The sequence below is a fragment of the Peromyscus eremicus genome, chromosome 20 (genome assembly GCF_949786415.1).
Source record: "Peromyscus eremicus chromosome 20, PerEre_H2_v1, whole genome shotgun sequence".
Lineage (NCBI taxonomy): Eukaryota > Metazoa > Chordata > Mammalia > Rodentia > Cricetidae > Peromyscus > Peromyscus eremicus.
In genome coordinates, this window is record NC_081436.1 from 25,138,619 (window position 1) to 25,153,016 (window position 14,398).

At 53.8% G+C, this 14,398-nt stretch overlaps 1 protein-coding gene across 1 annotated transcript in view; it reads left to right on the forward strand.

Annotated features, from left to right (window-relative positions):
• Positions 1–14,398, forward strand: part of Myh9 (myosin heavy chain 9) — an 86,285-nt gene that overhangs the window by 48,854 nt on the left and 23,033 nt on the right. The window contains exons 5-15 of the mRNA XM_059246895.1: positions 234–327; positions 4,274–4,366; positions 4,858–4,921; positions 5,446–5,544; positions 5,837–5,980; positions 6,588–6,683; positions 7,462–7,580; positions 8,799–8,951; positions 9,828–10,001; positions 11,200–11,373; positions 13,079–13,193. Of these exons, the coding sequence (XP_059102878.1) occupies positions 234–327; positions 4,274–4,366; positions 4,858–4,921; positions 5,446–5,544; positions 5,837–5,980; positions 6,588–6,683; positions 7,462–7,580; positions 8,799–8,951; positions 9,828–10,001; positions 11,200–11,373; positions 13,079–13,193 (1,325 nt within the window). The remainder of the gene's footprint in view (positions 1–233; positions 328–4,273; positions 4,367–4,857; positions 4,922–5,445; positions 5,545–5,836; positions 5,981–6,587; positions 6,684–7,461; positions 7,581–8,798; positions 8,952–9,827; positions 10,002–11,199; positions 11,374–13,078; positions 13,194–14,398) is intronic.

Genomic DNA, 14,398 nt, shown 5'->3' on the forward strand with positions numbered 1-14,398 from the left:
ACCAGGGTAGGCAGTGGTTATGAATCGACCTTGGTCTGGCCTCTGGTGGGCCATGGGAAACAGACTGAGAGAAGATTCCAGAGCGTCACATTTGGTTTGCTGTTCCCCTTTCCTCCTGTTGGCTCCCTCATGGGTACCCACCGAAGGGCAGAGGGGTAGACAGCAGCACATGCTGTAAGGGGGGTGGAGGCCGGGACATGTCTCACTGAGGACTCCCTCAACTCTCTTGGCAGGGGCGAGTCGGGAGCAGGCAAGACAGAGAACACCAAGAAAGTCATCCAGTACCTGGCACATGTGGCGTCCTCACACAAGAGCAAGAAGGACCAGGTGAGTGCCTGGTGCCCTGCTGGGCCTTGGCAGGGGGTGGCGAAGGAGGAGGACTTACAATGGAGGCCTCCACTGTAAATGAGGATGCTCTTGGGAATGAAGCAGAGGCCCACCCTACGTCCCTAGGCAGCAGCTTAGCTATCTCAGGAGTGGTTGGGTGGTAGCAGGTCCATTCCATTCTTGGCCTCCAAACTCTCCAAGTTGCTATGAAAACTGGACCTACCCCAGGGTTTCCTTAGCGGAACGCTTGGTGTGGCAGCTGATTGCCGCGCGCACGCCACTTCTGAGGCTGGAAGAGACAGCCCGAGACAAGGTTCTCAAGTTAATGAGGCCAGAAGGACTTGGGGTGACCCGCCTTCACATCCCTGGATCCTTGTTCTGTTGTGGGAATCCATGCCTCTGGGTGGACAGGCCTCCCTCCCTGAGGAAGGACAGTTGGAAAGTCATCTTACTTCCTTTTTTCCCTCCTCCCTTGGTGGATTTTGGTGGAACTCAGCAGTGGCCTGGCTAGGTGAGATGCACGTTTTACTGCACGTTCTGCACCGGGAATGCGTGTTCTGCCATCGTGTGTCCTTGGATTCTGTACATTCTTCTGAGCAGCTTTTCACTTCACACGTTGTCACTTTCTGCAGCTAGAACTTTTCTTAGAGGCTCGGCTCACTGATTGTCTCGGGAGGAGGGCTGGGTGCGATGCACACAGGCCTCTGGTGCACTCTGAAGCGGCAGTTCCTGACTGGGGTCAGCCTCATCACCTGGCTTTCCTCAGAACGCCAGACCTGCCTGAGTTCCAGATGTGTGCCCTGTTCGGTGCCCTGTGCAGGCATGGTGGGGCATGCACCTGCCTTCCCAGAGTCCCGCGTGCTCCTCACTCTGTGGTCCACACCGGTTACAGATGGCTGGCCCCTCATCTCCTGGCACAAGCTGGTAGAGATACTGGGGGAGGGGTCCCAGATTGGACTTTCCTAGGGAAAGGAGTGGTTAGTGTTGAGCATGGCTGAGGAGCCCCTACACTCCTCATCCACTTAGGCTGCCCTGAGAAATCTAAGTACCAGTGATGGCCTTCCCCCCCACCCCCCAGGCCATCGGGGTGCTCTACTGCCCTCAATGGCTTCACTTGACTGGTGTCCTATGCACTCTGTTCTCCAGTAAGTTGGGGTGTGTCTCTGCATGCATAGCTGGGGTGCAGCCACACAGCATCCTTGTACCGTCTTCTGGAACCAGACCAGAAACAACTCTCCACATGCCAAGCTTTCTGAAACTTTTTCCATGGGGTGTGAGGAATTATATTTAGAAACTAATAAAGTTTCTTTCCCCCAACCTTCCCCCCCCATTTTCCATTCTTTATAGGAGGCCTATTTTAAAAACAGATCTGAGAGGTTAGGAGGTCTCTGGCTGTGGTTTTTCCGTCTCTGAATTTGGAGTAAAATCTATTTCCCAGCTATTTATTGAATGCGTGGTATGTGACTGATTCTTAGGAGGATGACACTGGAGTCTCTGCCCTGGAGGACAGGAGACAGGACCCCAGTTGGAGAGCAGTAAAAGAGCCCCATGTGCCTCATGCCTGGGATCCAACTTTGGAGGGAAGACAGGGCTCAGGCATACAAATAACTGGGGGGCTTTGGGAGACAGTGGAGGAAAGCCATGAAGACCCCATATGTGGCGGGCACTCTGTGCCTGGCTCCACCTCCAGCTAGAGTGATTGATGGCCGCCTCTGGTGTCCAGTCACAGCTAAGGCCGTTGACCAGGGTAGTTGTTTACCGTCCCTGAAGCTCTGCTGTGATTTTCTCCACATTTACCCAGTAGTTTCTCGATGGTAGGCCTGTTGTGACATGTATGTCTGGGAGAGAACTCTCTTACCTTCAGTGACTGGCTCACTCCCCCCAAAACAAAACACACACACACACACACACACACACACACACACCCACCATGAAAACTGAAATCAAAACAACCAAGCCCACCAGACAGGACATGCAACCTTGGCTAGTTCTGTGTGTTCAGAGCTGAGCTTACTTTAGAGGAAGGCCAGGGTGGGTTTCTGCAGTCTGAGGAGTGGCCCTGCCTCTCTCTCTCTCTCTCTCTTTTTTTTTTTTTTTTTAATGTACTAGTTGGAGCCCCCTGGCTGAAATACCACCCAGGGAAGCTTTTCAGAAACTGGACTGGTGATCCCAAACTCAGGATCAGAGGCCAGCATATCATTTCATATCGTGCACACTTCCTTCACGGTCTCTTCTGTGCCCAGTCAGATGTCCACACAGCAAATTCTGTCGGTCAGCCATCACCTCTGCAGCAGGGAATGGGTGGGCTCTGTCACTGCTCCCACTTTCCACAGCAGCTGTGTGTGAGTCCAGACAGAAGCCTGAGCTCTGCCTCTAAGTCAGGCAAGCAGAGGCTGTCTGAGGGAACAGGAGTGGCCCAGCCATCTTGGCAGCCTGGCATCTGCTTTGTTAGGAGCGTTACTGGGTGGGGAGCAGCGCCTGTCCCAGTTTGGCTGTGTGGGTTCCCTTTGGGCTGACTACCAGGCCCACCCGAGGCTTTTGGGAGGGAGCCTGGTGCCTTATGGGAGGGTGACTGTTGGTGCCAAGTGTACATGTGGAGCTGTCTCTGAGGGCATGGCCATCCTTGCCCTTCGGCCTGGCCTTGCTGACCCTCTTCTCAGGAGTAAGGCAGAGTGACTCCCCCACTTACCTGACTGGGCCATGGAAGCTTCCACAGAGGAGCCTTGGCTAAGGTGGTGGGAGGAAGTGGAGGAGGCGGAGGAGGCTTAGCCTGGTTCACTTCTAGGCTCTGGTGGACTCCAGAACCTTTCTGATGCCCCGCAGACATGTTGTGTCTGTGGTAGTTGCGCTGGAAGGCGGGTGCCCGGCAGACAGGTTATGTCCGCAGCATTTGTGCCGGAAGGCAGGTGAGGTATCACTGACTCTCCTGGGAGATCTCTGCACCGCTGCCGGGTTGCCTTTCCTCGCTCTCAGGTGGCCGCTGTTTCCGGAAAGCCCTGGCCACTCTCCAGCCCTTCGATTAAAACGTCGACCCTGCCTGGTGGGAGTGACGCTCTTTCCTCTCTAGAGGTCTGACCCAGAGGAACAGGGCCCAGTGTCCTCGGCCCGTCTTGGCTGTTGCTGGCTGGCTGAGGAGGTTGATGAAGCTTGCAGAGTTGATTGGGCCTGGCAGGGCAGACTCCCCCTGTAGGACAGTTGCAGGGCCAGGGGATGTCGAAGTGGCTGACAATGGTCAGGGTGAAGACTTTAGTTTGACCACCAGCTTTGCCGACCGGTGCGTGGCTGGATAACCTTGAGCAGAATGAATATCCCTCCTTCCCCATCCTCGCTCCTGAGTCTGTGAAAGAGGACAAGGACAGCTCTCTGCCCTCCTAAGCACCGTAGTTCCAGGGATGAGACACACGAGGGCTTCTTTGAGCAGCCAACAAACACCAGGATTTGTTGAAACAGGATTTGTGAAAATTATTGATAAATACCTGGGCCTCTAAAGTGGGCCTCCCTGATCCCACCTGGAGACACCTGCTGACGTCAGGGAAGGTGTGGAGATAGGGGCCCATAGGGACCGTACAGCTGACTCCGCTCTGTCTTGTGTGGACCTGACGCCTTTCCTTGTCTGTAAAGGGCAAGTGTAGGGCTTAGATACAAGGAGCAGGCAGAAGGCCAGTGTACACAGGGCGGCTGTCCCGGAGACAGGTCTGTGCCATGCTGTCTCTTAATTTCCTCACTCTCTGTACTCTTGGATTCAGTTCCCAGAACTGGTAGCTTCCCGATTTTTCTGGCAGGTCAGTTTCTGATCAGTCCGTTTCCAAAGGCCCATTGGGACAGCTGCTAGAGTGGCGGCTACCAGGGGCCCCGAGGGCCCTACCTGCAGGCCTGTGTTCCTGGCATGCCGGGCTTAGTAGCCCACACCGCTGCCCGGCCTTCATGAGATTCGGTTCCTCCACAGGGCGAGCTGGAGCGGCAGCTGCTGCAGGCCAACCCTATCCTGGAGGCCTTCGGGAACGCCAAGACCGTGAAGAACGACAACTCCTCGCGATTCGTGAGTATTGGCTGGGCTGCTGTGGCTCTCGGGACACAAGGCCACCTGCGGGTGTTTTGACACCATGACTTCTCACCAGGGTGCTTTCCCCCCAAACAAGGGTTTGAGTTTGTGGCTTCCTCCTCCCATTGGTACAAGTTCCTGTCAGCATGCCCCCCATCCCCGGGCCTCCTTCACAGAAGATGGGAAAAGCCGGGAGGAAGTGAGGAGTTGTCTGTTGGCACCCTGGGTGCCCTGCCATACAAGTGGCCAGGTCACATGGGAAGGAACACTGCCCATGACAGGCCTCTCCTCTCTGCCTTCCCTCCTGCAAGGAACTCACCCCAGACTGGGCACATTAAGTAACCTAGTGCCTCCCTCCTGTATATTGGTTCGGCTTGTCAACACAGAGCTTTTGGCCTTCCTCAGCCTTCTGGGTACAGGGGCAGGGCCGGGTGGGGCCCCTTGTTCCCTATCTCTGAGATTTGTCTCCTCTGTGTTTGTCTCCTCAGGGTAAATTCATTCGCATCAACTTTGATGTCAATGGTTACATCGTGGGTGCCAACATTGAGACCTGTATCCTTGTGGCTGACTGACTAAGAGATGACGGAGCCCGTGGAGAGGTGGCAGCCCTCAGGACAGGCTGCTGCCTGATCTCTGCACCTTCCCTTCTTGGGCTCATTGTGGTGCCATCAAGAGCTGACTGGAACCGTGGCGTGGCGCCCAGCTCAGAGGGCAGATTCTTCTTGGTTCGGAGGGAACTACTGAAAAATCACTAGCGGGGTCCGAGAGGGCTGGCCACATGGTGGCTGCTGTTTTCTGTCTCCCTTGCGCCATCCTGTGGCCTTCGTGGAGTGTGCTAGTCTGACGTCACTCATCAGCAGGGTCTCTTGAAGCAGACAGGCTCCCCTCGGGTGGACCGCAGTATTAGAGTCCAGCAGCGTGTGTGAAGGCGGGAGGCGAGGCAGCTGGCTTTGCCCTGCTTTGCTGCTGGCTGCCTTCCTTCCTCCTGGTGACATTTAGTTCCTTCTGGTGGAGATGGGAGTAAGGCAGAGGGTTGCCTTCGCTCTGCCGTGCGTTGCTCTTTAACGATCTCGAAGATCTTTTGGAGAAATCTCGTGCCATCCGCCAAGCCAAGGAGGAGCGGACCTTCCACATCTTCTACTACCTGCTGTCCGGGGCCGGGGAGCACCTGAAGAGTAAGTCAGGGCCTCTCTGGGGTGGGGCTGCGTGCCACCGGAGTGTGGAAATATGACTTGGTTTGGGGAGGGGAAGTGGGGCGGGTTTCTGTCTTTGGGTATGTCACAGGCAGAGCTGTCGTCTTAGAGCTTTGATGCTCTGTGTCGCACAGATGCTAACGGCACCTACTGAGTCAACAGAGAAGAGGGGTCCAGGGTGTTCACAACCCCAGGGCTTGGAGGTCGCAGCAATCGCCTGGAGCCTGGGCCTCTCGTGCCTCACCGGCCCATGCTTTTCTTCCTCCTTTCACAGCTGACCTCCTGCTAGAGCCATACAACAAGTACCGCTTCCTGTCCAACGGGCATGTCACCATCCCTGGGCAGCAGGACAAGGACATGTTCCAGGAGACAATGGAGGCCATGAGGATTATGGGCATCCCAGAGGATGAGCAGATGGGTAAGGACAGGGCCTCCTGTGGCAGAGTGGTGAGATCAGCTAGCCTGTCCGTAGAGGCCTTGAGGCAGATGTGGGACCCACGGATAACTGCCTGTTGGCTTTGGTGCTGGGGAGCCTTGTGTAGTGGAAGGAAGTCTTGCTCTTGGTGACACCACGGGCCTTTACACAGACAAGCAAAGGAAACAGAACTCTGGCTCTGTGAAGTGTGGAAGAGGCTGGCGGGCCAGAGCATCTATGTTCAGTCACAGACACCATTTAAACAGATGGATATAACTGTCCCAATAAAACATTATTTATAAAAGCAGGCAGCGGGCCTTGGGCCAGAAGCATGTCGTTACGGTAGGTTTAGAAAGGTTGAACATGTAATCAGACCTTTGTGTCTAAATAGCGCTGTCAAGCAGAGGTCTGGGAGAGACAGGCCACTGAGTGGTGGTGAGCCCCCAAGGCATGTAGCGTCTATACACCATGAGACGAGGCCTGGTATTCTGGTGCCTCAGGAAGTGCAGTACCCATACTTAGCCAGAGATCTCTTGCTGAGTGGCTACCCTTGACTGGAGCTTCCTCCAACCTCTGTCCACTCTTGACTCATCTTTCTCAAACACCCAAGGCTTGCTGCGGGTCATCTCAGGAGTCCTTCAGCTTGGCAACATCGTCTTCAAGAAGGAACGGAACACTGACCAGGCGTCCATGCCCGACAACACAGGTAACACCAGACTCTCACCTGAGCTGTGGGTATGCTCAGCAGAAAGTCCGCAGAAATTCCAAACCTCTCTTCTTAGCTTGTCTGCGTTTGTGGGTGCGTAGCCCTCTGGTTTTTGTTTGTAGGTTTTGGGGATTTTCTTGAGTTGGATTTCACCATGTTCCTCATGCTGGCTGTGAGCATATGGTACTCTACCATCCCCTGTGCTAAGAGCTGGGCTTAAAGCTGTGCACTGTTACGCCTTCCTCCATTCGTACACATGTTAACTAGACAGCAAGTGGTAGTGAGCATTCTCTCCTGGCCTGAGGTTTGCTCACTTGTTTCTGAAGTCAAACAAACCACTTGGCCTGGTTGCTAAACGCTGTTTCTGCTTGAGGGACAAAGTAACCCGAGCCTTGTCCTTGAACTAGTCAGAATGTGACACCATGTAACTCACCTCACTCAGCCACTACTGTTTCCTGTTTAAGTTACTGAGTCCTTACAACATGATCTTCTCTTACAGTCTCTTAAAAATGTTCAACATGGGTTGTGTGGCTTGTACTGGATACTTCTGTGGGACTACTTACTGCTGTCCCTTGGGTAGGCCTGCCCCCTTGGAGGCCTAGTTTTGAGTAGAGGCCTACGTTAACACCTGAACCACCATGTCCATAGGCCTGCTCTGTGACTAGATCCTGTCGGTGACTGCACACTCTCCTTTACACCTTTCTTCTTTGCTTGCAGGCTACACGTGGGTTTAATTAAACCATTTCTCACTCCTGTCCTTATTTTTTGAAAATCTCAGCTGCTCAAAAGGTGTCGCACCTCCTGGGGATCAATGTGACCGATTTCACCAGAGGCATCCTCACCCCGCGCATCAAGGTGGGAAGAGACTATGTGCAGAAGGCACAGACCAAAGAGCAGGTACGTTATTGGCTCTCTGTGTGTCACATGACCCGGCCCTTTCCTGGGAAGAAGGTCTTGCAGCTGGGTAGTACTAGGCTTGTTCTGGGCGGCCTGCTGTGAAGACAGTTGAACAGGCCTGTCATTTCTATCCGGGTGGCACTCCTGAGACCATCGGAGGCTGAGGGACAGGCATGCCCAAATCCACATTTGGAAGGTGCTCCTTTTAGGCTGCTTGGTGTTGAGGATGATGCCACATCCTGTGTCTGCTGCTTAAAACGAGGCTTTGCCATTTCTGCGGTGTGCTTTCTGGTTCCAGCAGTGGCCTCGTCATCTTTGGAACTCAGGCCAAGTGACTGTTGTTCCTCTGCCACCTGCTGCCTTGCTACATGTGCTGAGAGACAAGCAGGGGCTTTCCTGTCTGTGCCAGGCAAATGTGCTTGTCATTCCCGGGCCTGGTGCCCCCGCAGGCTGGACCTCCGCCTTGTCCGTCGGCTTATCCATGGCTCTGGCCATGGAGTTTTATGACACCAGCGTTTGGAAGATGGCATCAGGGCCCTTCCTAAAGGATCCCACGGGATAGCTGGGAGCCTGTGCCTGCTCTTGGACAGGCCGCTGCAGGAAAGACAAGAACATTGTTTTCAAAAGCCATTGTGTGTAATCCTGCCAACTGTTCATGTCCGTAATAATTAAAGAGAAACCTTGGCACCCCAGCCCCCATTAGAAAATGCTCCACAAACACTTAAGACAATACAGCAAAGCCAGGAGAAGAAGCAGCAGTATTGTCTAACCGTGAGGATTGTTACTTCCTGAGGATCCCTTTTCCTTTTAACTGAGTTTCAGTTTTGGCTTTTCATTGTGGAGCTTTTGGAACAAACAAAACAAGAGAACCATGGAATGACCCCTTGGTGTGTCATGAGGCAACTTTAGCAGTTGGCCAGTCTTGGTTAGTCTTCACCCCTCTTCCCACCTGCATTATTTTGAAGCAAGTCTTGGGATCTTAGCGCTTTTGTAAATTGCCCTTGTTCTATTAACAAAGGTCTCCTCAAATACCTGGGTCCGCTGTCCTGTGGGGAATGGAGGTGTTTCAGCTCTCTTTGTACAGCCTACAGTGAGAACCTGTGTGAGGCTTTCTCCATCTGTTTCTCTGGGGAAGCCTCATGGTGAGGTCACTGGGGCAAAGGCACACGGCTTCCAGACTTTGTATCTGACCTCCATGACCCCGGATGTTGTCCCTAGGCTGACTTTGCCATTGAGGCCTTGGCCAAGGCTACCTATGAGCGGATGTTCCGCTGGCTGGTGCTTCGCATCAATAAAGCTCTGGACAAGACCAAGAGGCAGGGTGCCTCATTCATCGGGATCCTGGACATTGCTGGCTTCGAGATCTTTGATGTAAGCTCACCCCTTCACACCCCCTGGGTTCCCCCTTGGCTTCTGGGTTGCCATCTTCTTGGGTCCTGAGTCTCTTTTTGTCATGGTCCCGTAGCTGCTCATACTGGCAATCTTGTTTTCAGAGGCACACTGTTGGTGTGTGTCTTAAACAACACAGGTGTATGCCCATTGCCGGCCAGCAGTTTTAGAGGGGCGGGCCTTTCAGGCCACTCTCTTAGAGACTTCATGGGGGGTTGGTGCCTGGTTGTTTATTCTTCCAGCCGAAGTTTGCACTTTGGGGTCATACATTGTTCCTGTCCGTGAAGGCCTTGAGATCTAGTAGGAAGAGCTGCTGAGATCCTGCACCTGTTGCTCACAGTAGATTCTCAGTGAAGCCGAGAGCTTAGATTTGGGAAACACGGTCTTCGGTTTTCACTAACTTCTCATTGAAGTGTTGTATTTTTTCCACTTGTGTTTTGAGTGTAGTGCCCGGCCACAGTGGGATCAACAGTAGGTGCTACCTGTTTGCACATCCCAGCGGAGTCACAGAGACCTGCTGCCGTCACTAACATTATTCATCTATTTGTCCGTGTTCTAGAGACAGAGCCCACAGCTAGTTCTTGTTCATAAGCAGCACAGATGTATTTCCATATCCTAGTATTTTGATTAATGTAGTCAACCACACACCTCTTCTTGCTAAGTTACTTTGTGTCTCATAACATCATCCAGAGCAGGGCCTTGTCAGCCTGCGAGAGGGCTCCTCCTGCTGTGGAGTGAGGCGGGGCAGATCCCGGATGCTGCTGTACGGGCAGTGCTTGGACACACCCACAGCATCCCTTCCCTGCGCCCTCCTTCCCTGGGGTCCGGTACCTCTCTGATGCCCCCTTCTCCCTGCAGCTGAACTCCTTCGAGCAGCTGTGCATCAACTACACCAACGAGAAGCTGCAGCAGCTGTTCAACCACACCATGTTCATCCTGGAGCAGGAGGAGTACCAGCGCGAGGGCATCGAGTGGAACTTCATCGACTTCGGCCTCGACCTGCAGCCCTGCATCGACCTCATCGAGAAGCCAGTAAGAGCCCAGCCGGCCTGTCCACTCTGCAGTGCCTGCCCGGCTCCTGCAGACCCCGGTTTATCTAGAGCTCTCCATTGTGGTGTTGTCTAGAGAGCTCACGGCCTGGGCCCCTGACCCAGTGCCTGGGAGACTCAGCAAAGACGTCCTGGTCGAGTGGAGATGAGACTGCGCAGTGCATTCCATTTTCCTCAGACCTGTTTGTCTTAAACAGCATGCTTTTGTGAGATGTCTCTCCCCTCCCCGCCTACAGCACAGAACTATGTACCATTTACATAAAACCAAGCAGATTTTTGTCTGCTTGGGACCAACACAGCCCCCCACAGCCTTTACCCCGTGGCCTTGACTATTGAGATGGCTGGGGCTGGAAGAAACCTCCCCTCTGTAAAGCAGGACATTTTTATAGCTCTTGCCAGGTAGAGTTTGGGCTGCCCGGTTGGGCTTTTGGGTGTGTGGGCTGTATCGAAGTCTGACCTGTTGGCATCTCTGGGTCACTTCCTGAATGTTGCTCGACGATCTGGTTTTAGTGTCGTGGACGTTGAGTCACATAGAAAGATGGATAATCAGAAGACCCCGGAGACAGTCTGTTCACTTTGAAAACAGTCCTAGCAGCTGGGGGATGTGTAGTCTGGTAATGTTGGCGTTTGGAGGTTTTGCTTTTCCTTACTCAGTTGAATTTATAGGTGTCAAGAACCCACCTGGCTCCAAAGTGTCAGACACTCTCTAAGATGTCCTTCACTTCTTAGAAGTTCAGTGTCCAGAAGGCTGTTGGGTCTCTTGGGCCATCTCCTCTTCAGGGGCCATCTTAGGGGGTCTCATCTCATTAAGCTGCTGTGTAGACACAGTGTAGGGGCCGGGGTTTATGCAGAGGCCCCTGAGTCCAGGGACAGTCACTTGAGCAGTTCCCATGCACCCCAGAACAGACACGGGTATATGGGGTGGTGTGTGGTGCATTTTGTCATTCTCCCTGGGGCTCGCTAGTGACCTCCACCGCTGCAGACCTGCTACAGTGCGTCATCTCTCAGCCGTGGCCCAGACGCCAGAGGCATCCCCAAACAGAATTCTTAACTCAAGTGCTTTCTCCAACACCACTTTTTTCCCTCTGGAGAGCGTTCCTCTGTGTGAGCAGCATGGATTCCCCAGTGGGTGGACGTAGCCGCACACTCTGCTCACCCGTGCCCTGCTGCTCTTCCTCCAGGCAGGCCCCCCAGGCATCCTGGCCCTGCTGGATGAGGAGTGCTGGTTTCCCAAAGCCACCGACAAGAGCTTCGTGGAGAAGGTGGTGCAGGAGCAGGGCACCCACCCCAAGTTCCAGAAGCCTAAGCAGCTGAAGGACAAGGCTGACTTCTGTATCATCCACTATGCTGGCAAGGTGAGGAGGCACCTGGAGAACTAGCCGGTCACTCTGTGCCATGAGGTGGGGTCGTCTCCAGGCATAGCAGCCAGGCAGCCCTGGGGTGGAGGTGTGGTCCAAGTAGTTTTTGGTAATACGGTGAGAACAGTAGTAAGCCTGCACACAGCTTTCAAAGCACCTACACACAGGCCTAGCTGTGGTGTTGGAAGCTTCTAGAACTTCTTGTAGAGGTCAAGGCTGTGGTGTAATGCGTTTGGGGCTGGAGGAGCTGCGGCTGTAGTCTGTAGCTGAAATGAGAGCCCTGATACTTAGGAACTGAGTGACAAGGTGCTTAATCTCGCTGAGCTTCTATTTCTTGACCTGGGAGCAGACAGGGATGACGTGAGCTCACGTGGGTCAAGGCTTCTCGGCCTCCCGCGGCCCAGTTGTCTTTCTTGTGGAGACTGGCCTGCACTTGCTGCGAGGTTGAGCAGTGTGGCTTCTCCCACACTGGCTTTCCCGCAAGAGTTCCAGCTGTAGTACCCTTCCGCACTGTCTCCAGACATGGCCAGTTGTGTTCCATTGGAAGGGGATGGGAGTTGTCCCCGCTGTAGATAGCAGCCATTGTCGTGGGCCTGCACAGCTGGTCTGTGGTGGAGCTGTGCTCGACCCTTGGCTAGCGTTCATCTCAGTCTTGTGTGCTCCTGGGCTTCAGCCTGACTGAGCCTCAAAGGCGCGTGCTAGGAAGCTGCTCTCGCTCAGCAGTCTCTGCTCTTTGCAGAGTCTCCAGTCCTAGCTGGAGCACACAGTCTGAGATGAGTTGGCACCTCTTCAGTGGTGACCTCAAGCCTTTCCCATGCTCTCCTGGCCTGTGTTGCCTGGCCCCTTCTGTGAAGCGGCTCTCTTAAAACTCCCCAGAAAAATACAATAAAACCCAAAGCACTATTTATACAGCTACCCACGGAAGGCTGCCTGGCCTTCTCTTTCCTCCCAGTGGTTCCCAGAACCAGCACAGAAGCTCACTGGATGCTTCTACTGCCCTGTGATGTATGACATGGAAGGCAGGGACACCCTACCTGCCATCCAGGGTCTGAATGATGAAATTAGCTGTGCCATCTCGGCTCAGCGGGGCTGCTCAGCACTGCCTCTGGATTGCCATCTTGCAGCGTGCACGCGCTGATCCTAAGAAAAAGGAAGCCTCACCCTGTTCCTCACTGGCAGCGGCTGCCATGTGGGCTAGAGAGAGGGAGGCCAAGATGCCTGCTGTTCTGCTTGTATTCTTCTGGGACCTTCTACAATGAAAGCAGGACTCTTGTTATTGAGAATGTATTTGTAAAAGATTAGAACAGTGCATGCAATTATAGAAAACATGGGCCTTGTGAGAAGACAAGGAAAAGCAGAGGTTATGGCCTCATAACTACAAAGAAATGTTAGTTAACATGGAGTACGTTCTGTGGCGGGCATAAAAAGGGGTTTTGCTTATGTTCTTACTACTTTAAAGAGGATGGCATTCTGTGGCGTAGCTGCGACATCATTTTCTCAGCTGCCCCTTTTTGCCTTCCATCTGCAACCCCTCAGAGAACATCGTGTCCATGCCTTGTGGCTTCTGTCACTTGCCACCTGCTTCTTGGGGATGGCAGTACTAGGTCAAAGGCGTTCACACAGGGCTCTCCATGTCCCTGATAACGGTTGCCAGAGTCTGTGTCTCCAGAGCAACTCATGCTCCAGTCTCTGCCTCTTGCAGGTGGATTATAAAGCTGATGAGTGGCTGATGAAGAACATGGACCCTCTGAACGACAACATCGCCACGCTGCTTCACCAGTCCTCAGACAAGTTCGTCTCCGAGCTGTGGAAGGATGGTACGTCCTTTGCCCTCCACCTCTGCCTCCTGCCTCATACACAGCCCATCATCCTCCTAGTCTGCGGTGAACCCAGCCACCATACAAAGGGCCCTGATACCAGCCAGGTGTCCTTTGTCCTTTGTGGCTCTCACAGGAAGGTCTTCCTGAACTAAAAGGGAGAGGTTGCCCTGAACAGCAGCTTAGCCATCTCCTCTAGGGCTGAGGCTCCTCTGGGCTTCCTGGCGGTCTGGCCAGGCACCTTCCCCAGGTGAGCCGCCCCCAGGTGGCTCCAGCCTCGGCCGCACAGGTCTGCAGTATCTAAGCCTCCTGCATTTCTGCCTCTCCTCCTTGGTAGACTGGTTGCTTGAAGCCGTTGTTTTTCTGTCTCTCCTCTCTCCCTCTCCTCCGCCTGGGTCTTGCTTTAACCTCTCTGTTGCAGAGATGCAGAGCACTCAGAGAGCCTATTTCTATCGCCGCTTTCCCATTCTCCACCTAGAATCAGGTGACTGGCTGCCCGGAGTGGCCTCTCGTGTGTGGCATACCCAGGACTGTGCACGTTGCTGTCTCATTTTCCTTACCCCATGGCTCCTCCTGCCTGCCTGTGCCTGTTCCCTGTGCTGCCCTGGGCTCCTGCCCTCAGTATGCCTGGCACAGGCCTCAATGGAATGCCAGGTTTCTGAGGGACTGTTGGGATGTTGGACGTTTCACATGGAGGGAAAACCGTTGAAACCTGGTGTCCTGCTTAGAGCTCCCCCTGGGGGCTGCGTCTTCTGCTTGGACCGCTGTGCATGTTGCATGAGGTTCAGGTGTTTGTGCTACTGTGTGTCTGTGGCTGAAGGGCAGCTGTGTGATCCTTCAGCACTCACTCAGAGAGCACTGGCTATGTAGGTCAGCAGCAGGACACATACAGGGACCAGTCCCCGTGGGACCACACTCATCTTCCTCTCTAGGACCCAAGTGCTTTCTCCAGCCACTCACCCCCAGACTTTGGTGGCCAGTAAAATAGGCACCATGGTGGGTACCGAGATCAGGTGGCTTGCAGCTCCACTGTGGCTTCCATTTTAAGCAAGTGGTTTTTGTTTTTGTTTGTTTTTAAACCGTCCTGATGTATATAAGAGATCTGATCACACAGGAGTAGGAACCGGTCTTTGCCACAGAACTCATGTCTATCCACGGAAGCCTTCAGATTTAACCCTAGCCCATGCTCCACACTGATCTCAATG